At 42.1% G+C, this 22489-nt stretch overlaps 1 protein-coding gene across 1 annotated transcript in view; it reads right to left on the reverse strand.

Moving 5' to 3' along the window:
- The window catches only part of FAT4 (FAT atypical cadherin 4), a 144790-nt gene that overhangs the window by 48637 nt on the left and 73664 nt on the right, over positions 1-22489 (reverse strand). The window contains exons 2-6 of the mRNA XM_081021855.1: positions 13461-13592; positions 9921-10182; positions 8418-8768; positions 1131-2053; positions 127-301 (exon numbers count right to left, since the gene is read on the reverse strand). Coding sequence (XP_080877981.1) covers positions 127-301; positions 1131-2053; positions 8418-8768; positions 9921-10182; positions 13461-13592 — 1843 coding nt within the window. The remainder of the gene's footprint in view (positions 1-126; positions 302-1130; positions 2054-8417; positions 8769-9920; positions 10183-13460; positions 13593-22489) is intronic.

The raw sequence follows: 22489 nt of genomic DNA on the forward strand, positions 1-22489 counted from the left end.
CACCACCCCCTCTGAACAGAAAGGAATGCTTAGTTTTATGTTTCATCATTTCTGTAAATATAAGACTATGTGTCTTGGTACTGAAATAGGGCTGTGAAACCTGGATAAATAATTGACTTGGCTTACCTGAATCTGCCGCTGTGATCAGCATGTTATATTGCCCCTTTTTTTCTCGGTCCAAGCTCTGCACAAGGTGGAGCTCCCCATTGGCTGAGAGCGTAAAGGCCCCATCTTCATTTCCACCAATAAGAAGATAGGTCAATTTGCTATTTGGGCCCTGATCATCATCCCTTGCTACAACCTATAGAAGTAATGAAGCACAACATAACTGCAAATCCCTACCCAACGTGCCTTTGTTGGCCATACAATTATTTTTCATGTATCGAAGGAAAAGTGGCCTTGTGCTTGACGGAGCAGATACATCTATTAAAACTGATTAAAACAACGAAAAGATCCGACATACCTTTAACTATTCCTTTAAAGATACCAATTATATTCCCACCCCCAGCCAGCTGCTGCTGTCAACAAAAGGTTGAACGTAGCTATTTAGAAAACAAATGGTAGACATGCATATATATTTAAAAAAAAAAGATTTAATAACACTTCAGTAACTACACCAAAAAATTACTGCAAAGCAAAAAATTGAGAGAGAATAAAGAAAAGTGGGTGAAAATGAGAGGCTTTTTTTTAAAAAAAATGAGGTCAAGATAAAAAAAAAGCTATTTAGTTTCTGTTTAATGCACTGTCAAGGGCTAAAACTATCTTAGAATTATGCAAACAAAACCAAGTCATTATATAGTTAACTGTATATGGTGGTATCAAACCAAATACTTTTGCAAACGAGACAACATCCACTTGTGCAGTAGGACTTCCCCACCTTGTCCTCCTACCTGTGTTGACCCCAAATATGCTCCCCAAGGTTTGGGGGAACAGAATAGTTGGAGGTGCAAGGAAGAAATCAGGGGGGAATCCCATTGTGCAAGTGGAAGTCATTCTTCTCATGAAAGGAGCTACTTAAAACCTGAAGCCCCTGTTCAGCGTAATACAAAATTGATGGCTGACATCCAACAACAGGTTACTCTGATTATGAAGTTGTATGCACTATTTATTACTTTCTCACACATACTAACCTGGAGAATGACCTTTGGTAACGTTTCCAAGTTTTCTGGGACATTTACAGAATAGGGAGAGAGTTCAAATGTAGGAATATAATCATTTACATCCTTCAGAATAATGCTGACTGTAGTGGTATCAATCCGCGGGCTACTTCCTCGATCAGCTGACTGAACTGTTAATGCATAAGAAGGTGTCTTCTCTCGGTCCAAAGGTTTAGCTACAGTTATTACCCCTGTGACGGAGTCAATCCGGAACACATTGTTAGTATTTCCACTGATGATGGAATAGCGAACTTGCCCATTGGAACCCTCGTCTCCGTCTGCAGCAACCACCTGAACCACGTCTGTCCCAGTTAGAATATTTTCCGCAATCTCAACTTTGTATAATTGTTGAGCAAAGACGGGATTGTTATCATTGATGTCAAGGACTATCACAACTACATCAGTAGATGAAGAAAGAGGTGGCTGACCTTTGTCCATGGCAACTACAGTCAAGGTGTAATTAGAAACTGTCTCTCTGTCCAGTTCTCCAGTGAGCCTTACTTCTCCATCAATCGTACCAATACTGAATTTGTTTCTCAAAGGATTTAGTAGATTGTACTCAATGTAGCTGTTTGGACCACTGTCTGGGTCTGTTGCTTGGGCTTTAAAAACAATGGTGTCAATAGGGGTATTTTCTGGGATGTAGGTCAGCTTAGGAGAGATAAAACTTGGAGGGTTGTCATTCACGTCTAGCAGAATGATAGATACTTGTGCCGTGCTTGTGTATCTGGAGGCTGGAAGAGGAGCCATATCATGGACCTGAACAATAAGACTGTAGAAAGATTGGCTTTCACGGTCCAAAGGCTTCCGGATGCTTAGAATCCCATTTTTGTCAATGCTAAATTGGCTTTGGCTATCTCCAGAAGTAATGCTGTAGGACAATTGTGAGTTAGAACCTGAAAACCGCAAACACAAAGAAGAGAGATTTAACCACTTTTAGTCATTAAGGACATAAAGCATGTTAGTTATCCTGAATGTTGCATAATCAATAGCATCCTTCAACTGCTACCACCACTTACAGAGAACACATGGAGAAATGGGATTGTGTTTGCTGCACCATGTGAACATCAGTGTGCTCAGTGCAATGTTTGAAAGCAGAGACAACATGCATACAGCTAGAAGATGATCCCTGCACTTGTCATTACCAGGACCATTTGGAATATGCACGCAATTGCTTTAAAAGATGAGAAGTCATTGATTTATCTCTGTGACAGTGCCTTTGCACAAGATCTTGTATGCTGAAAGTCAGTATCATACCACCAAACCTGATTTTGCTCTGGAGCAGCTGGGGCTTACCAGTTCCTATTAAAGAAGAGATGGTTAAAATTCAGCTGAAGATCAGCAAACATAGCTTTATATGGGATATATAAACTCTCCTACTTGTTAACAAATACTGATTTAGATGTAGGATTGTTGTTCAGCAGACAATAAAGAGTTTCCACAAGGATAACCGATTAATCCGATGAGGTGCTGTGTTGCAATTCTCAGTCATAAGGCTGAGAGATTCTAACTTAATCTTCTGTATAAAATATTAGGTTCTGTTAACATTCACTGTCCATGGTGTGACACAACATGCTACACTGGCAGCTGAATTGGTAATCCTTTTCCTGGCACTAGCAAGTTTAAGTCTATAGCTCATGAGTGAGTGATCTATTGAGAACTGCTTCTTGATTCATTGAATAGAGAGGTACAATTTGAATAGAAAGCTGAATAAAAAAAAATACAATAAACTTTGGGGAGAGGGGTACCAGTTCCTTTTAAAAAGTTCCCATTTAGAAGAAGAACAGTTATTAGGCAGACAAGATTAGAATGGTGAGCAGAGTTTTGGTTAATGGCAACTGAGAGCAGGAAAAACCATAACTCGGTGGCAGAGCTCATGCATTACAAGCAAAACAATTCTCAGGCTAAGAAAGACTCCTGTCAGAAGCCATGGAGAATCATTGCCAGTCAGTGCAGACCAAGGGTTGGGTACCATTTTGCCCAGATATTTTTCACCCACACAGGCAAACTGTCAGGTGTGTGGTCTTCTCCAGCTGTTGAAGTTTCCTAGTGGGGGAGAGACAGTGACCAAGCAGGATTTATCTCACTGCCCATCAGCTGACAGGGACAGGGGTTAAATACTCTCATCTGCAGGGACTGACCATGCCCAGTGAACCACCTGACATCAAGGGAGTCATCTGATTGACAGACAGGTGTAGTTTCACTAAAATAGTTCATGGACAAAATTAGAATCCTGGTGGGCCAAGGCTAGCCCAGAATCCAGAGTTCCCTTACCACTGGTACAGCTAATAAGGAGTTTTATGAACCAGCCACCTAACTCAGTATGAGACAAGTTTCCTGTGTTTCTTAGGTTTCTATATATTTCATGCACTGACAAAAATACCATGCATCCTTACTTCATTGGAATTTAAGGAGCCTAACGCAGCAAAACATTGCACCAAAAGCTGGTAAGCAGCTCTAAGCGTGCTATACGCTGGGAAATATATGGTGACAGTTTAAAAACCCAAAACCCGTTCTGTTTGTATTATTCATTATAAAGTCAAACCAACATCTATCACTTTCTCATGTCTCTCCATTAATGGCTGAGACCTTACAGCGCTAAATAAATAATGTGGAAATTTTATCTGACTAATTGGTCATAAAGATTGAGGTTTGCATTTAATGGCTTTCATTTTCCATCAAGCCCTTCCTCAACAGTCTTTTTTTCCACTTTTTGTAAAACTTGATATTAGTTATTGATACAGTCAATTGCTTTATTCTTTATGCTAACACTTCTCAGTAGCAATCTGAGGTTCTTAGGGGATAAATTAAGCCCTGTAATATTCAGTGAATCAATCATGGCTATTTATTATTCTAAAACTGAAAAGATGCTATTTCATTTTAGTGTATATATATAGATGATGTATTAAATAACATTCTGCATACATTTTATGCCAGACCTAAATGAAAACTTGATCCTATATTTACTTTACACTTTAGCAGAGCTCTCTACAGAAAAAAATGCATTGATACGGGGGGGGGGGGATGTATATAAGCCAGAAATTGAAGGGGGAAATACCATATTTAATAACTGGTAATTTATTAGCTGGTAGCAATTTTTCAACTGATTTAAATAGGAAAAAATCAGACTACAGAAGCAAGACAACAATTTTGGAATTGGAGTCATGACAGTGAAGTCTTTCACATTTATCAACTGAGCTGGTGTGATATCTTGAAATGTTTAGTTTCTTAGGGAACTTATAACAGTTTTCAATCCAGTTACTGTGAAAAGGAAAGTTGTCAATTTAACTGGGATTAAAATCTTACAGAGGCAGAATATTAGGAGGAGGGCAATGCAGAGAGGAACCTGAAAAAGTGGGTAGGTGGAAAATGAGACTTGAATAACATAAAATATGATACTGTGGCCAGCTTCTGGCTACCATTATGAGGAACTCTGCTGTGCCACCACAGAACATAAAATTTTCTTCTACTTTTAATGCCTCAAGCCACCAATGGTAAATACAGGTCACCAATATTGGTTCCAAAAATGCCCTGAATAAACAAAACATCTCCATTTTCACCACCACCAATGAATTATTGGGGAATGGATTTCACCACAGCCCTGGCTTAAAGTAGGGATGGGGAAGGCGTTCAATTTTGTTTGCTCTCTATTCGAAAACAGCTAATTGTCATTACTCAATCCAATACAAGAACAGAAATACAGCTATCCTCAGAAATTCTCACACACCCGAATTCTAAACAAGAACCTGGAGAACTCCTGCCAATCACAGCACAAAAGAATGAGCTAAATGGACTGATGGTCTCAGTATAAAATATTCATATATTTACATCAGATTATGTTTGAAATTGGTTTGAATTTTAAAATCCAAGACAATAAGCAGCCTTCTTTCAATTACAGTGGTGCCCGCAAGACGAATGCCTCGCAAGACGAAAAACCCGCTAGACGAAAGGGTTTTCCGTTTTTCGATGTGCTTCGCAAGACGAATTTCCCTATGGGCTTGCTTCACAAGACGAAAATGTCTTGCGAGTCTTGCGATTTTTTTCGCTCCCCCCCTTTTTCTAAGCCGCTAAGCCGCTAATAGCCTTTTAGCCGCTAAGCCTTTAATAGCCGCTAAACCGCTAATAGCGCTAATCCGCTAAGCCGCTAATAGGGTTGCTTCGCAAGACGAAAAAACTGCTAGACGAAGAGACTCGCGGAACGGATTATTTTTGTCTTGCGAGGCACCACTGTATTGTCAAATTACATCTCAAAGGTTAACTGATATTATTTTCACAATAAGCATATCCCCATATTTTGGCATCAGCTCCTGGTCATACAATAAAAGTTTGCAATGCTGGGTTTTAAAGCTGCTTTGCAATTAAACTTTAAAGTGGATCAAACAATAAGAAATAGCATTTATTTGTTCAGGATTTGAAAGTTATAGTTAATTTTCTTTGATGTTCGTTTTGTTCATAGAATGCCAAAAAATCCAAAACTTAAGTTAATAACTATTGTTTTCAGAGGGTGTGTTAAACAGGAAATGACACTGGATATTTAGCATCTGAACTCTCCTTCCATCTTCATCATTGTTTATACTGTGGAAAAACAGGAAATTTGCCAGAAACCTGCCAATCTGTTGTTTCTAGATTCATTCTTGGAACATGCAGAAACAGACAATGTCTTAAGGAGAATGAAGTTTCAAAGTACAGCTGGATTATGTTTTCTGGGGTATTTGTTGAGACATGGGTAAGCTTTTGATCCATTTACAGGAAAACATTGGCATTATTTTGACAAAATTAGCCATGCTTGTTCCATTGAAATCAGTGGAAGAAGGCGATCCTTGCCTAAATTAAGTCTCAATAATTTCCATAATGTATCTTCAAAATAATTATACTGATAAGATACTTTATATGAATTCTAATCATTGTAAATACAGTGGTACCTCGGGTTACAAACACCTTGGGTTACAAACACTTCGGGTTACAGACTCCACTAACCTGGAAGTTGTACCTCAGGTTAAGAACTTTACCTCAGGATGAGAACAGAAATCATGTGGCAGCGGCAGCAGGAGGCCCCATTAGCTAAAGTGGTACCTCAGGTTAAGAACGGTTTCAGGTTAAGAACGGACGTCCGGAACGAATTAAATTCGTAAACAGAGGTATCACTGTATATTGAATACTGAAATTAGAGGGTGTTTACAGTCTTTAGCCAATACAGTGGTACCTCTGGTTGCGAACGGGATCCGTTCCAGAGGCCCATTTGCAATATGAAAAGAACGCAACCTGCAGAGGCGCGTCTGCACACGTGTGGGTTGCGATTCGCAGCTTCTGTGCATGCGCGTGATGTACTTTTGCGCTTCTACGCATGCGCGAGTGGCGAAACCTGGAAGTAACCCTTTCCGGTACTTCCAGGTCGCTGTGGGACGTAACCTGAAAGAGCATAACATGAAGCGGACATAACATGAGGTATGACTGTAACCTGAAGAAAGTTGGTCACACTAAGGGGTTTTTTTTCAGCAGGAATGTGCCTTCCACACCATGCCTTTGGCTCATGAGAAGACTATCCCTGGAGCATGAAGAGGACATCCTTTATGGGCACTGGAGAGGGTCTTTCATGAGCCAGAGGTGCAGCAGGGCTTTAATGAGGCTCTTCAGCCTCCTGGGCTAACAGCTGATGTGTGGGAAGGAGCCTCCCTGTGTGTCAGCTCTGCAATCTGCCCTGTCTCTCAGGCTTGCGTGTGCAAGCAGAAGGGACAGGGCAGATTGCAGAGCTGACGCACAGGGAGCTCACAGAATTCACAGGGCAGCCTTGTGTCTTTGGTTGACGCAGAAGCAGGAGGAACAGGCAGCATTCCTGCACCTTTTTTTCTAGAAAAAAGCACTAGTCGCACTGAATATTGCATGGTCTATGCTCTGTAGCAACACCATGTATCTGCTACATGTTCTAATGGCCCACTTTAATAATATCATGCAATAATAACACATTTAAACTGACAAAGTAAGTCTCGGTCCAGTATATCTGAAGGAGTGTCTCCACCCCCATCATTCTACCCGGATACTGAGGTCCAGCGCCGAGGGCCTTCTGGCGGTTCCCTCACTGCGAGAAGCCAAGTTACAGGGAACCAGGCAGAGGGCCTCCTCGGTAGTGGCGCCCACCCTGTGGAACACCCTCTCACCAGATGTCAAAGATAACAACAACTACCAGATTTTAGAACACATCTGAAGGCAGCTCTGTTTAGGGAAGTTTTTAATGTTTGATTCATTACTGTATTTTAATATTTTGTTGGAAGCCACCCAGAGTGGCTGGGGAAGCTCAGCCAGATGGCTGGGGTATAAAAAATAAATAAATAAATAAATAAATAAATAAATAATCTCAAATCCAATTGTCAGAGAGCGTAATAAGGTACTTTCCACTGTCATGCTTCTGAATGCCAGTTGCTACAAACAACAGGAGAGGAGAATGCTGCTATGTACAAGTCCTGCTTGCAGAATTTCTCTACACAGGTGGTTGGCCACTGTGAGAACAGGATGTTGGACCCGATGGGCCAGTGGCCTGATCCAGAAGGCTCTTCTTATGTTCTTATTTGGAATGGAAAGTGATCAGGCTAGCATTTTTAAATGAATGCTCTGATTGACATAATGGTCTAGGTGCATCTACTCAAATGTAATGAGTTCAGCGGGATTTAATCTTAGGTAAGTATGTACAGGATTGCAAACTGAATCCTCAAAAAGTTTCATCTACCCTCATTTACCATTTATGAGTGAGTGAAACAAAACTATTTGATATTTATTTCAGATGCTACTAAGGGTGATGTTGATTATAAGGTTTGTAATATGTTTATTTATAACTTTATAATAATTGCTGTTCTTTGACCCCTTATGAGAGATAATACTCATATGGTCGTAAGCTACAAAATTAAAGGTGCAAATTAAGGGATCAGGAAAAAAAGACAAATGTGACTTTAAATTATTATTTTTTAAAAAATATATGATACCAAAATTAATCTACAAGTAGGGGCGATCCTATGAACAACAGTTAAATACAATGAGGGATAAAAAGGGGGGAAGTAGGGTGGATTATTAAACTAATACGCAGCATTGTTAGGACAACCCAGAATGCCATGGAAGGCTAGGTTGGGAGGTCGCTATAGAAGCTATGTTTGATGGTGAATTATGATGTGTAAACAGGACAAATGGAAAATGCATAAATAATAATCAAAAAGAATAAATGTGCAAATATACTCCCAAATGCACCCATTTAAAAAATGGGAAAATACATACCATCATCTGCATCAGTAACATTGAAAATAAGGATAGTAGATCCTGGAGGTTGGTTCTCCATCAAAGATGTGCTATATGACGCCATGCTGAATACTGGTGAATTATCATTTACATCGAGTATGTTGAAATAAGCCCTCACAGTGGAGGATTGCCCACCACCATCTTCCGCACGAACTGAAAGAATGTAATATTGCTGTACTTCATAGTCCAACATACAAGTTAAGTTAAAAACTCCAGTGACTGGGTTGAGGAAAAATGTTCCATCTCCATCGTCTTCACTCACAGTGTACGTGATTTCTCCATTCACACCTGAATCTTCATCTGTGGCTAAGATGGCTGCCACTAAAGAACCTAGAGATGAATTAGGAGGGTGGAAAAACCAAAATGGTTCATGTCAGAGAAAATACATGTCCTGCTGTCCATTATTATAAGTGTGTGCCAACATATCCATGAACAGTATTTAAATGATAGTTTATTTAAGAGCATTTGTATCCTACTCATCAGTTTAACAGGATTTGTAAAGAATCAAATCCATAAAGTTGGACACATGATCACCCTATTTTTTTAAAAAAGCCGGGGGGGGGGGGAGAAAATATACACTCAAAATATACCCTGGCCTGGTTCATACATAACACTGAGCCATGGTTTCTTCAACAAATGGAGAGTTTGCTATACGTTGTTCCAGAAATGATCAGACAAGCCACAGTTTGTTTTTCCATAAATTTCTTTCTTTTCCAGCTGCTCTTGCCTCATAGCTTTTTTTAGTTTGGTGAGCTTCTGGGCTGGGGTGGTCAAACAAATCATGGCTAAGAAACAGTGCTGACATCACACATAATGCCGAACCATAGTTAAAACAAACCATGGTTTGTAGCTAACAACTAACCATTGTTTCAGTTTGTGGTTTGCTGGTAGGAAAAAAATCCTTGTTAAACCAGTAGGCAAGGTTCACACAGCACATTAAGCCTCGGTGTGATTTGTGAACTCTGCACAGCAGCTTAACTATAGTTTGTTCATTGCCAGCAACCCATACTATGTCAAAGAATCGTAGAACTGTAGAGTTGGAAGGGTAATGTTTAACTAATCCATAGTTTAGTGTTATGCGAGAACAAAGCCATTGAATATATATTCAAACCAAAATTTCTGCCCAGCAAAATTTTAACTGAAGTTGAACTTTTTTCCTCCTTGAAAAAAAGCATGATACCGTTATGTCTTGAGAGTGACAACTTCAAATTGTAGTAATTGTAGTAGCAATTTAAGAGTTTTATGGGACAAGGGCAGCGAGTCCATAGTGTGCAGTAAACAAAGACATTAGCAGAGAATTGATGCACAAATCAGTGAAGCCTAGATACCTGGCTCTTTTAATGTCGTTCATTATTTAACTGGTATTAAATTTGCTGAATTCGCACAAGAACATAATATTTCCAAAGAAGTCTGAGTTATTACAGCTGTTAAAAGCACAAGGAAGCAGGAATGATAAGGACAGTAATGACATCTACTATTCACCTGGAGTGGTATCTTCTGGTATGTCAAAGGAATAGCAAGGTTTGGAGAACTTGGGTATATGATCATTAACATCACTAATAGTAATGTTTATTCTCATATCTGAAGACTGCAGGCCATCATCAGCACGAACTAGCAGAGAATATTTAGAACGGCGTTCTCGGTCCAAACGCTTGGTGGCTATCAACTCTCCCGATTCTGGATCGATATGGAAGCTGTCATCTGCACCACTGATGATGGTGTAAGTTACCAGAGCATTTGCACCCTAAACAGTGACAAGAAAAGGTCAAAGTGCATTATATTTTCATCCAAATTAACGGTAAGCTTTTACGCTGATTCTAAGAATTTGATTACAAATTTTAAAGAAATTTTCAAATAAGTAAGTAAACCCTGAATTTGGAATGATGAGCTGATCATATCACTTTTATATTAAAAAGTAAACAGAAGAGTTAGAGTACAAAGAGCTAAGATTGGAATCTCCCTATAATGTCCCTCGAGGCTCCCCGACTGAAAAGATTCCCTTGCCAAATAAACATTTTTTGCAGCAATCTGTCATTCCTGATGTATTTACTTGCACTGGTACTGATCATATAAAAGAGAAATATACTGCTATGCCCCTTCTGTACCCAGCACTCTGCAAAAATGGGCCATGTGTTGTGTTGTCAGGTGACTGACCAGTGGGCAGCCCTTCTTACCAATCCTATGGGAGTGGGGAATCCAGTTCTTCACCCCTACTCCACTATAGCACCTGGTTAAGAGATGCTGGTTAAGGAAGAACTGTGAGGGGAGAGACTTCATCAGGCAAGGCTTTCTTCCACCTGTATTGCCCCACCCTCCAGTCTCTGCTTCTCAATTTGCATTATATTATTTTATGCACTGTGACTTGCCATTGTTTTATTGATTATAGTTTAGAATTTTTTTTATACTTGTTAAGAGTGGATTTCTGTTTCATTTTTATATGCTGGTATTTAATATTAGTCTATACTATTCTAATGGATTGTTGAATATTACTTTATTTGATATAAGTTGCCTATTTTAAAGTTATGATTTATTATCACATTTTTGTATTGGATTAGATTGTTATATGGTGTACATTCTTTGTTTCTTCATATGATATGAAGCAGAGGGTTGTGTTTCATACTGAACATTATCTTGTAAAAAACACTTCCTCATTCTGGTGATTCACAAGACTATGAAAACTAACAAAATGTTTATCTGTTCAATGGTATGGCAGGGAGCACTTCTCTCACTCTGAATGGACTTCAAAGCCATGTAGTCAAGCAGATTTGTCAGTGTGATGACATCATCAAGCCTCATCAGAGTGAGATAGTGCGTCTACTTTTTACTGTGATTGACTGTGTTATGTTGACCAATGTAACTGGATGTGTGGCTAAGTAACATTTTCTACATGATCCCTGATAGACTGCAATTCTCTCAGGAAGAAATTGTTTTTTTAAAAATGCACTATGCAGTAGTTGTGAAAAGGCAGGAGATGACACATGAAGAGAGAAGCAAGGGGTTTGAGAAATCTTTGACTCTGAAAACCCTTATTTTGCCTCCACATTTCTGTGAACAAAAATTCACTGTAGTCTTACTTCCTTGCCTACTCAGGGGATATATTCCACAGTATTACTTTCATACTCAATGTCTGTGCAGTGTGTAGAACACTTACTCGTAAAAGTATAATTAAAATGTTTGAACAAATTCTTTCAATAATAATCTTATATTACTCAAGTGTTACATTCTTTATCATCCCAGTGTGCGACTTCATTTTTACAACAATGTGACTCAGCTATAGACTCTTCTACCATAACTGCTGCTGTGGGTAAGGAGCAAATACTATAAATTAGGCAAGTAAGAAGAAAATCTAGAAACTTCCTGTCAACACATTTGAAGTACAGTAGTACTGTGCTGTGAGATATCATAGCTATCATTAATATTCATCCCATGGCACTAGAGAAAATGTTACACCTTCTGTGCAGATTGCAAAATAGTGACCACCTTGATCCCATTAAGTTGAAGATTAGCCAAATGCAGCAATCAAATTCTGTCATATGAAACAATCTTTTACACGTTTAGGCAATGGGTTTCAAAGAGCCTTAACCTAGTCTCATCATTTGGCATGCACACTTTTTAAAACATGTCACTACAGATTTCAAGTAGAGGTTTTTGTATGTCACGGATTTCTAACACTCTACTGAAGCTTAGAGGCTTTCTTGGAGATAGACACAGTGACAGAAACTTCCTTCAGGCATTAATAACTGTCAAATTACTCGACTTTGGACATGCTGGATAGCCCTGCCACTGGTGACTATGCAATTAGCATAAATGACTGCGTGACATAGCTTTCACAGATACAGCTGGACGCATGAAGATTTCCATACGATTTGGAACTCTGGGACATGTGGAAACCTTATTGCAAACGAATGTATGTGCACTATAGGTGGTCAAGCTACTTGTATGAACATCAAGATGCAGCACTCAGATCCTGTGTCAAAAAAGAACATGAGGGGACAATGTCTGAAGAGGGCAAGAGATATAAATAAATAAAATCATGCCATGCAAGGCAGACACAGAGAAAAGGAAGAAATCTGTACAGAGGTGGATGGTTCCTTAAACCTCCAATGTGGCTCTCCAATGTTTAGGAATCTGCCACCTCACACATTTCTGCAAAATGTCATGAATCTATCTGAGGGGGCAGGTGGGGTTGGTCTCTGTGTGGCCCCCAGTATGTAGAAGAAGAGTTTGGATTTGATATCCCGCTTTATCACTACCCTAAGGAGTCTCAATGCGGCTAACATTCTCCTTTCCCTTCCTCCCCCACGACAAACTCTGTGAGGTGAGTGGGGCTGAGAGACTTCAAAGAAGTGTGACTAGCCCAAGGTCACCCAGCAGCTGCATGTGGAGGAGCGGAGACGCGAACCCGGTTCCCCAGATTACGAGACTACTGCTCTTAACCACTACACCACACTGGCTCTCTTGAGACCAGAAGAGGAGCTGTTCAGGTGTACCACATGTTGAGAAGAGGGAGGGGCATCCGGCAACTGTTAAAAGGCTGCCATGTGGGAGAGTTTAAACCATCTCCCAGCAGAAAGAAGAAGCAGGAAAACAGGAAAGGAAAGTCTACAAAAGGAAGAGAGGGGATGGATGAAAGGTAGGCAAGATGAGAGACTAGAAAATAGGAAGTAGAGGACAGACACACAGGAGAGAAAACATTGTATGTTAAATAAAGCAAAGCAAGCGATGTCCTGTGATGGATGAGGGCAATCAAATTAATTTAAGTAAGGTCCCCACTAGGGGAGTCTCTGAGAACAAGAGACCACATGGTGTTCTGAAAAGTCCTGGAATCAGGCACAAAGGGATAGAATGGGCAGTCTCAACTCACAGAAAAAAAATTAAACACTTGCATTTTTACACTCCATGCCACCGTCTTCCAGGCAAAAATCAGTGGGTGGAGTAGAAACAAGGCTGGAAATCTATGCCTAACAACATTGTTGTGACAGAAGTGTCCTGCTACCCTTCAAAGAAGCAATAATATCCTACCTCGTCAGCATCCATAGCTGTCAGCTGCATTATTTTAGAACCATCTCCGATATTTTCTTCTACAGTCAGATCAAGCATATCTGTAGGGAACACTGGCGGGTTGTCATTGACATCTTGAAGAGTTATTTCCACCTAGGAAGGAAAGGGGGAAAGCTCGTGATTCATTTATTAAATATAAGTAGTGCAAGTTGCTTAACTTTACATTGACTCAGGTAAGCAGTGCGCAATCTGATGTTTCAGGAACTTTTCTGAAAACACAAATGAGAGAAAAAGTCCCGTGATGGTTAAAATTCCACATTGTTTTGAAATCTTCGGAGAAAAAGCCTGTAACCTACATAAAGCTAATTTGACTTGTTGATAGTAACTGATTTTAAATGGTCCTAGTCTAGTTTACGTTGGACATGGTCCACTGACTGACTGTCAATGTAATCCCTAAAAGTTGGACCCCAGAGGATAGCTGCCAAGACCCGGGGCACGGGATCATTCAACCATTAAATGCTGCTTGACATAAAGATGAGGTGGTGTAAAATTCTCCCTGAAATGTTTACATATTGGCATGTCCAACAGCCAGAAAGAAAGAGTGCAACTTTTAGCATTAAAAAAGAGTTCTGATTTGCCCTTCTTTGTATGAGAGAGTTAGGGGTGTTTTTTTTAAAAAAAGTCAATATTGGAAGCAAGTTGTTGTAACATCTCTCTGGATCTCCCCCTCTCTCTTTCCATGCTTAAACCCAAACACATTTTATTTTTCACAAGTTCTGTTTATATCTTTTACAAACACTAATGGCAGCGTCTGAAATTATTTGCCAAAGCTGTTTACTCCTTCTCCTGTGTAAGCAAGATTGTTTAGTTCTCATGGGCTTGCCGATGCTGCGTTTAAAAAGCCAAGAGCTTAGAGTTCCACTGCTAGGTAGACACATACTAATAATCTCCCAATAAAGAAAAGACAGGCAACAGATGGTTTCTATCTATAGTGAAAGCAAAAGATTCCCAGAAGGCCTGGACCAATAAGTGGTCACCAAAACGTGAAGACCACCAAGGAGATAATGGCATAGTTGGGGGGCAGAGCAAACATTAGATAGCTGATTGTTTAGCAGGGCTGGAAAAGGGGGAGGGGAGAGTGAGGGGCAACTTAAAAGTCAAAAGAGATAAGCGGATTGACAGACAGAAACGTCATTGTACTTCAGCAACCCACTTCATCACTATTGACAAGAGATTTCTGGTTTCAGAAACATGGATGGGAATAATCCAAGTATAAAAACCAGCACAAATATCTTTTTGAAACTTCTGTTGTTCATCCAACAAATTTGCATATCTCCCACTCTTTGGGGGATATGAACAATGCATTACAATGCCCGGCTTCTTTGATCAGGAAAGCCAAAATCCAACACATTTTGGCATTTTTTTTTGAAATGGAGAATTAAATCAAATCTCAACCGAATGAGGGCAGTAAGAATTTAATGAATAGAAAGAAGCTCAGTGGAAAAATAAATTCTGTGATGCTTGCCCGAACTCTTCTCTAATACAATGCAAACCATACAATTAAACTATACAAACTATACAATTAAAGCACTATTATACAACTTTGAAATTTATGGCTCATGGTTTCCCCAAAGAATCCTGGGAAGTTTCTTAAGGGGGCTGAGAGTTGTTAAGTGTATTCCCCTCACACATTTGACAGAGTAGTTTGGTAATCAATATCTCTCCTGCCATCCAGTCACTCTATGGTGGGAATAGGGGGTCTCCGAATAAATCTCAGCACCCTTAACAAACTACAATCTCCACAGTTCTTTGGGAGAGGCCAAAACTGTTTAAAGTCATATGATGATGCTTTAAATGTATGGCATGGATGTGCTATATATCAAAATATATGAAGGCAGGAAGTAGGATTTTATAAATCCCCCACCTGTTTATGTTTTGGTTGTTTAGCTTGAATGCTTATAACCTGCTTTATAGCTCTGAGAAGCTTTCAAAGTGGCTTACAAAAGATTCACATAATAAAAATCAATAACAGAAATCATGGTGTTCCTCTGGTGCCAGGATAATTCTGGTGGCATTTCCTTTTTTCATCTTTGGTCTTCCCTGGTGTCACCCTTCAGCCTGTGCCTACAAGGCAGCAGAGTCCGCTGGATCACTTCTGAACAGGGCCAAGCAGCTTGAACTCACTAGCTTGTGATGGAGGTAGACCTTCTCTGGTTGACAGTTGGCAACAGCTCCCACGAAGGGCCTCAGAGGTATGTGTGTGGAGCTGAGCAGCTGGAACTAACTTGGCCCATGTTGTATCTCTCTCGGGTTGTACCTTCCCATGATAGAAGCTACGATACCAAATATGTATGGCCTACATACACATGGGACAGGGGTGGCGCTGTGGGTTAAACCACAGAGCCTAGGACTTGCCGATCAGTAGGTCAGCGGTTTGAATCCCCGCGACGGGGTGAGCTCCCGTTGCTCGGACCCTGCTCCTGCCAACCTAGCAGTTCAAAAGCACGTCAAAGTGCAAGTAGATAAATAGGTACCGCTCCGGCGGGAAGGTAAACGGCATTTCCATGTGCTGCTCTGGTTCGCCAGAAGTGGCTTAGTCATGCTGGCCACATGACCCGGAAGCTGTACGCCGGCTCCCTCGGCCAATAAAGTGAGATGAGCGCCACAACCCCAAAGTCGGTCACGAGTCCCTTTGGTCAGGTGTCCCTTTACCTTTACCTTTGCATACACATGTAGGGTGATGCCACTGGGCATCAACTCAATTTTGAAGTACATATTAATAGACACTCCCTTACTTGTGTTATGCATATACACATTTCCTTGCATCTCTACCGACTGCTCAATAGCAGCACTTCCTACTGGCTGTTCACATTCCTAGTTCACCTGCAGCTCAACCCTCTCCCTCTCTACCCAACCCCATCACAAAACAAAGCCTTCCAGATGCCAACTCAACGAAGGACCTTTTAATGGTATCATCTGGGACTAATCCGTTTTAGAAGAAGACATGGAAAATCCCTTTCTCTGAGAGTAAATGAACTGAGCACGAACTAATTACAAAGATGTAAATCATGGTCTCCTCAAGCCTGTCCCTCCTATGCCAAATTTGCACCTGGAGTTTTCTGTAGCTGCATTTTAAAGCTTCTGAACATAAGAATTAGCATACACATTGCTGATACAGCATCCTAAGCACAAACTCTAGAATTAAACAGCTTAAGACTTTAATTTCAAAGAATTAAACCGCCCAAGAGGTTTGCTGAGGGTGGACGGGGGGGGGGGGGGAGAGAAGAAAAACGCTGCAGCGTTGTAATAATTAATTTTAACACATCGACAACAACCATTCTAAGGTCGTTAGAAAAGCAAAGATGAATGACTGCTATATGCCACAGCTGCCAATCAAGTCTTGGCCCTTAAACGAGCACAGCTAGAGCAAGCAGTCGTGCTACCAAACCTATTACATTTCACCAGATCCTGTTTCAAGGTACTGCAGCTGCGAAGCTCTGCAGTTTATTTATTAATACCATATATATCACACACAGCTTGTGTTTCAGCTACAAGCTGACATTTTACCACCAGAACCCAAATTCACAATGTGCAACTGGCAGCTGTCCTTTGTAAACATCTATCTAGCTATTGTTTTAAGGTAGCTGTGCAACCTGCATAAGATGCTATGTTACCAGGGAGAACAAATGCTGAAAATTCATGAAGCACACAGAGGATTAATGGAAGGAGAGGCTCTGTAACTAGCATTTGGAAGGATGAAAAGGAAGGGAATGAAGAAATAGCAAGATGGTTGTGTAAGTTATTCTGAAAACTCTGTGTACCCCATAAAATACAACAGTAATATTACATGCTGAAGTCCCAACTTAAACTCAGGAACATGGCAAGTTTATTTGAAAACAAAACAAAACAAAATTTAAAGATGTGAATGGCTTCGTTTTTTGGGTGTTTGCTGCAGATATTTTAGCACTTGGCATCTAACATTAAAACACTGCATAATATTAATGTGAGGGTTATGTTACCTTCTCAGACAACACAAAGAAGCCCAAAGCCCCCTGCATTACAAACATACAAAATAGTCATTAAATTTTGATGACACTAACGTAATTCATAGTTCGAGAATATAAATGGCATCCCTCAGTTTTTCCAGAAAACACACATTATTGTTTTCTTTTCCACAATGACACAACCTTTTTTTTCTCCTAGGATTCACACTCCTGCACGTGCCTGTTTTAACTGTCAAGCTGTCAATTTTGGGGGCCTGTTGGCAACTAACAAAACTGTGTTGTAGTGTTTGTGGCCCTAGAAAACACACAGCAACCACACAGTGGGAAATTTAAAGGTGTGCATAGTGCGTGCTGAAGTAGGGCTCCCTGCAGCTAAGACCCCCCCCCCCCCATTTATTAGTATGTATTGTTAATTGAGAGGATATCTTTGGAACGGGACTTCAAATAATGAATTGCTATTATTCTAGTATTTTAGTGTGTTGAATTGCCATTGCTCTAGCATTTTAGTTTGCTGGGGGGAAAAGACCAGCAAGGCCAGGTTTGTACTCAGTAATAGCCTGCTACAGGAGAGATGTGGAAGAGGAAAAATGGCAGAGCCCTTGTCACATAACAGCTGAAACAACTGACACCTATATCATCAACGATCAACAGCTCAGTCTGAATAATGACACTTTCCTATCCCAGGCCTTAGGTGGTAGGACTGTTCTTGCTTATTGACAACCTCCCAACCCAAAACAGCTATTGGCCAGCAACACATGGCCAAAAAACAGAGATACAGACACAAAGACTAGACGCTGCAGCAAAGGCAGATGTCAGCTCTGTCCTCATGCCTACCCTGGCAACACTATTATAGGACCTAATAATGTCATATACAACATATGGGGTTCATGCATTTGCCCATCTTCCAATGAGATATAAGAGATTATCTGCCAGCAATGCCTTTCTACATAGAGCAAACTGGCCAATCTCCATGCAAAATAATAAATGGACACCTATCAGACATCAGAAATGGCAATATTCAAAAAGCAGTGAGAGAACATTTCTGTCTCCCTGGCCACCCTGTGGCTGACCTTAAGGTGGCTATACAGGAACACAGGAACCTCAAAAGGAGCCTGAAATTACATCAAGAAGTTCAATGCTATCACTTATAAAACAAATCAAGACAAAGGGTTTTAACTCACTCTGTATTTGTTTATTGACTTACCAATGCCAGGATGTCTGTGTTATCAACAACTCTATTGTGAATGACCACTGCCTGTACTTTTGCTGCATTTTGTTTGCCTCTGTCCTTAATGTTAGTAATTTCAACCATGTGTCTGCAACATATAAGCCTGCAATTCAGGAGAACACTTCATGCATCTCATGAGATGATCTGCAGTCTACAAAAGGTTCTGCTGTTATTCTTTAACATGACACAAGACTTGTTGTTCATGCTGCAATAGAAGAACAGAGCTACAAGAAGGCTGATCGCCGAAGAATTGATGCTTTTGAATTATGGTGCTGGAGAAGACTCTTGAGAGTCCCATCGATTGCAAGAAGATCAAACCTATCCATTCTGAAGGAAATCAGCCCTGAGTGTTCACTGGAAGGACAGATCCTTAAGCTGAGGCTCCAATACTTTGGCTACCTCATGAGAAGAGAAGACTCCCTGGAAAAGACCCTGATGTTGGGAAAGATGGAGGGCACAAGGAGAAGGGGACGACAGAGGACAAGATGGTTGGATGGTTCTCAGAGGACAAGATGGTTCTCGAAGCTACCAGCATGAGTTTGACCAAACTTCGGGAGGCAGTGGAAGACAGGAGTGCCTGGCGTGCTCTGGTCCATGGGGTCACGAAGAGTCGGACACGACTAAACGACTAAACAACAACAATTGAAAAATGATTTCTTTTCTAATTGGCAAGTATTTTAGGGTGAAAAGACCCTCTCCTTAGGAAAAAAAAGCATTGTTTCTACTCTTTTCCTCCAACATCTTTTTAACTGCCTAGCAAAAGAAAGGAAACAGGCAGGCCACAAAAATGCTGAGCCAGCTTATATGTGGCAATTATAGTTTGCATTGGCAAGGCAAGCATCTATTTGATAATCCTTTCTACTAACCACTGTGTCCTTGTGCATATATCCCATCAGAGAGCTACAGAAGGAATATGATCTAAGAAGAAAGAGGCCACCAGATGCCTTATTCCATATTTATATTTATTTGCACATGTCAGGGAACTGCCATCGGAAGGAAGGGAAGTGAAAGGGCTCACACAGGTTGGGAGAGACTCAGCAGCTGAAGAGGGAACCAGTAGGGGGAGAGGAGCTGAGCTGAGGGAAAGGGAGCTGGAGGGATGGCTCAGAGACACTTCCAGCGAAAACAGTGGGGAGGTTTCAGGACCTCCTGTAGGGACACCCACTCCTCGCCGGAAACTGTCACGCAGAGAGTCCAGAAGACGTGTTTCCGTTAAGGAGCTTTTATGTTGGAAGCGATTCCGAAAGCAACCACTGTCGGAATCTGCCAGCGACTGACGGAGCCATGTTTAAGGGGCTCCGTTACAGACAGAGGTTTGCAAACTTGACCAAACTCTGAGGGACTAGGATTTTACACACAAGCAGCTCATCGTCCCATCACAGCATTCCGACAGTCTCCGTGAGCAGCTTGTGCAGGAGAAGGCATCATGAGCAACCCAGCCGGAACCGGAGAAGCAGGAGCTGGAGCGGGTCCAAGCCTGGAAGAAAGGTACCGGGTGTTGGAGGTCCAGCTAGCGCTGCAGACGGCGAGGCTTGAGGAGAGGAGGGCTCAGGATGCAGACAAAAAGGGGAAAGACACCCAGCTCGTCAGAAAGGTACCAGGATTGGTGCAGAAGTTTGGGGGGGAGCCCAAAGACTATCATGGCTTTCGGACAGAGATGCAATATGCCCTCAATCTGCAGTTTGATGAATTCCCTGACGAGGAATCACGAGTGGCTTTCGTGATTGGGCATCTTGAAAAGGGGGCGAGAGACTGGGTTAGACCCCTGATGGCAGCGAATAGTGACGTCCTAAAGGACACGATGAAGTTCTTTCGCGCCATGGATCTGATGTTTTCCAGCGATATTGAACAGGGAGTGGTCCGCAGACAGTTAATGGCTTGCAAACAGGGGAGCCGATCTGTCCGTGAGTACTGGACTGAGTTCACCATGTTGATCCATAAATTGGGGTGGGATCTATCGGCGGAACCCATTCAAATGCTCTTTGAAGAAGGGCTTTCTTCGGCTGTGAAAGACGAACTTTCCCGGGCGCCCAGGGCGGAGTCTATGGACCAGCTGACCAAATCAGCGCTGACCATAGGAGCGCGCCAGGAGGCGAGAGCATTGGAGAGGCGGGAAGGGAAGGGGGAACGTTGGAAGGAGTTCCGCATTCCAGACATTCCAGAGCCAACTTTCCCGCCGGCAGAGCCGATGGAAATCGGAACAGCGCGCGCGCGCGCAGTTTCAAAGCCCAGTGAGGGGGGAAAGAAGGAGGGAAAAGGCGCCCGGAAATGCTATCTCTGCCAACAGCCAGGTCACTTTGCCAGAGTCTGCCCCCAGAGGAAGGAATGGCAAGGGATGGTAGGAGCTGTGGAGGGAAGAGAGGAAGAAATACCGAAGCAAGTAAAAGCCAACGCCTGGCTGCCACCGTCGGGGCACAGCAGCCAGGCCAAAGAGCAGTGAAAGTGCCCACGCCAGAACCTCCTAAACCCGCCCTAGTGATAGAAGTGGCGCTAGAGCTGCCAAACGGACACCCTCTAAAGATAAAGGCGCTGTTGGACTCAGGCAGCTCCTGCAATTTCATGAGCAAAGAGTTTGCAGCTGAACACCAGATACAGACGATCCCTTTAAGCAACCCCCTGCAGGTGACCACGATCGATGGCAGGGAGCTGTTGGGAGGAGAAGTCAGCTTGCAGACCGTCCCAATGATAATGAAGGTGGCAAGGCACACCGAACTGATAGCGTTTAATGTGGCCACCTTGGGAGGAGCTCCCATTATATTGGGGATGAGCTGGCTAGCGTTACATGATCCGCTGGTGGGCTGGCATCAGAGAGTGGTTTCTTTTGGTTCAGCACATTGCTTAGAACACTGCAAAGAGGGAAAGGGTTTGGCAGGGGCCCAAGCCACCCTAGCAGGGACTGAAGTAACGGAGAACGTGAAGGTACCACGACAATACGCAGATCTCCGCGACGTCTTCAGCGAAAGGGAAGCTGACCAACTACCCCCGCATAGACCCTTTGACTGTCAAATCAATTTACTCCCTGGGGCACAGCTCCCTGTAGGCAAGCTGTACGCCATGTCAGACAGAGAGATGCAGGAGCTAAGAGAGTTCATTGACAAGAACCTGAAGAGAGGGTTCATCAGAGAGTCCAGGGCGGTGGGGGGCAGCCCAGTGTTTTTTGTGGATAAAAAAAACACGAACAAGCCGAGGCTTGTGTGTGACTTCAGGGCCTTAAATGCAGTGTCAGAACCAGTGGCTTTCCCTATGCCCAGGATTGACGACATTTTGACAAGGGTCAGGAAGGGAAAGATTTTTACTAAACTGGACCTAAGGGGGGCGTACAACCTGATACGAATAAGGAAGGGGGATGAATGGAAAACCACCATGTTCACCCCTTTGGGGGCATTTGAATATTTAGTTATGCCCTTCGGCCTACAAGGAGGCTCCGCGTGCTTTCAATCGTTTATGAACCACGTCCTGGGGCCTTTGCTTTACAAGAATTGTGTGGCCTTCTTAGACGACGTGTTGGTGTATTCTGAGAATGAGGAGCAGCATGTGAGAGACGTCAGAGAAGTGTTGAGCAGGCTGCAAGCCAACCAGCTGTGGGTGAAACTGGAGAAGTGTCAGTTTCATACCAAGGAGGTGGAATTCCTGGGGTATCGCCTGTCAGACAAGGGATTGGCCATGGATCCCGGCAAGGTCCAGGCGGTGCTGGAATGGAAAACACCCAAAACAAGGAAGGATGTGCAGAGGTTCCTAGGATTTGGGAACTTCTATCGTAAGTTCATCCGAAACTTTGCCCACCTGACGGTGCCCATTACGGACTGTCTCAGCAGTAA

This window comes from Podarcis pityusensis (genome assembly GCF_964106645.2).
Source record: "Podarcis pityusensis genome assembly, chromosome: 9".
NCBI lineage: Eukaryota > Metazoa > Chordata > Lepidosauria > Squamata > Lacertidae > Podarcis > Podarcis pityusensis.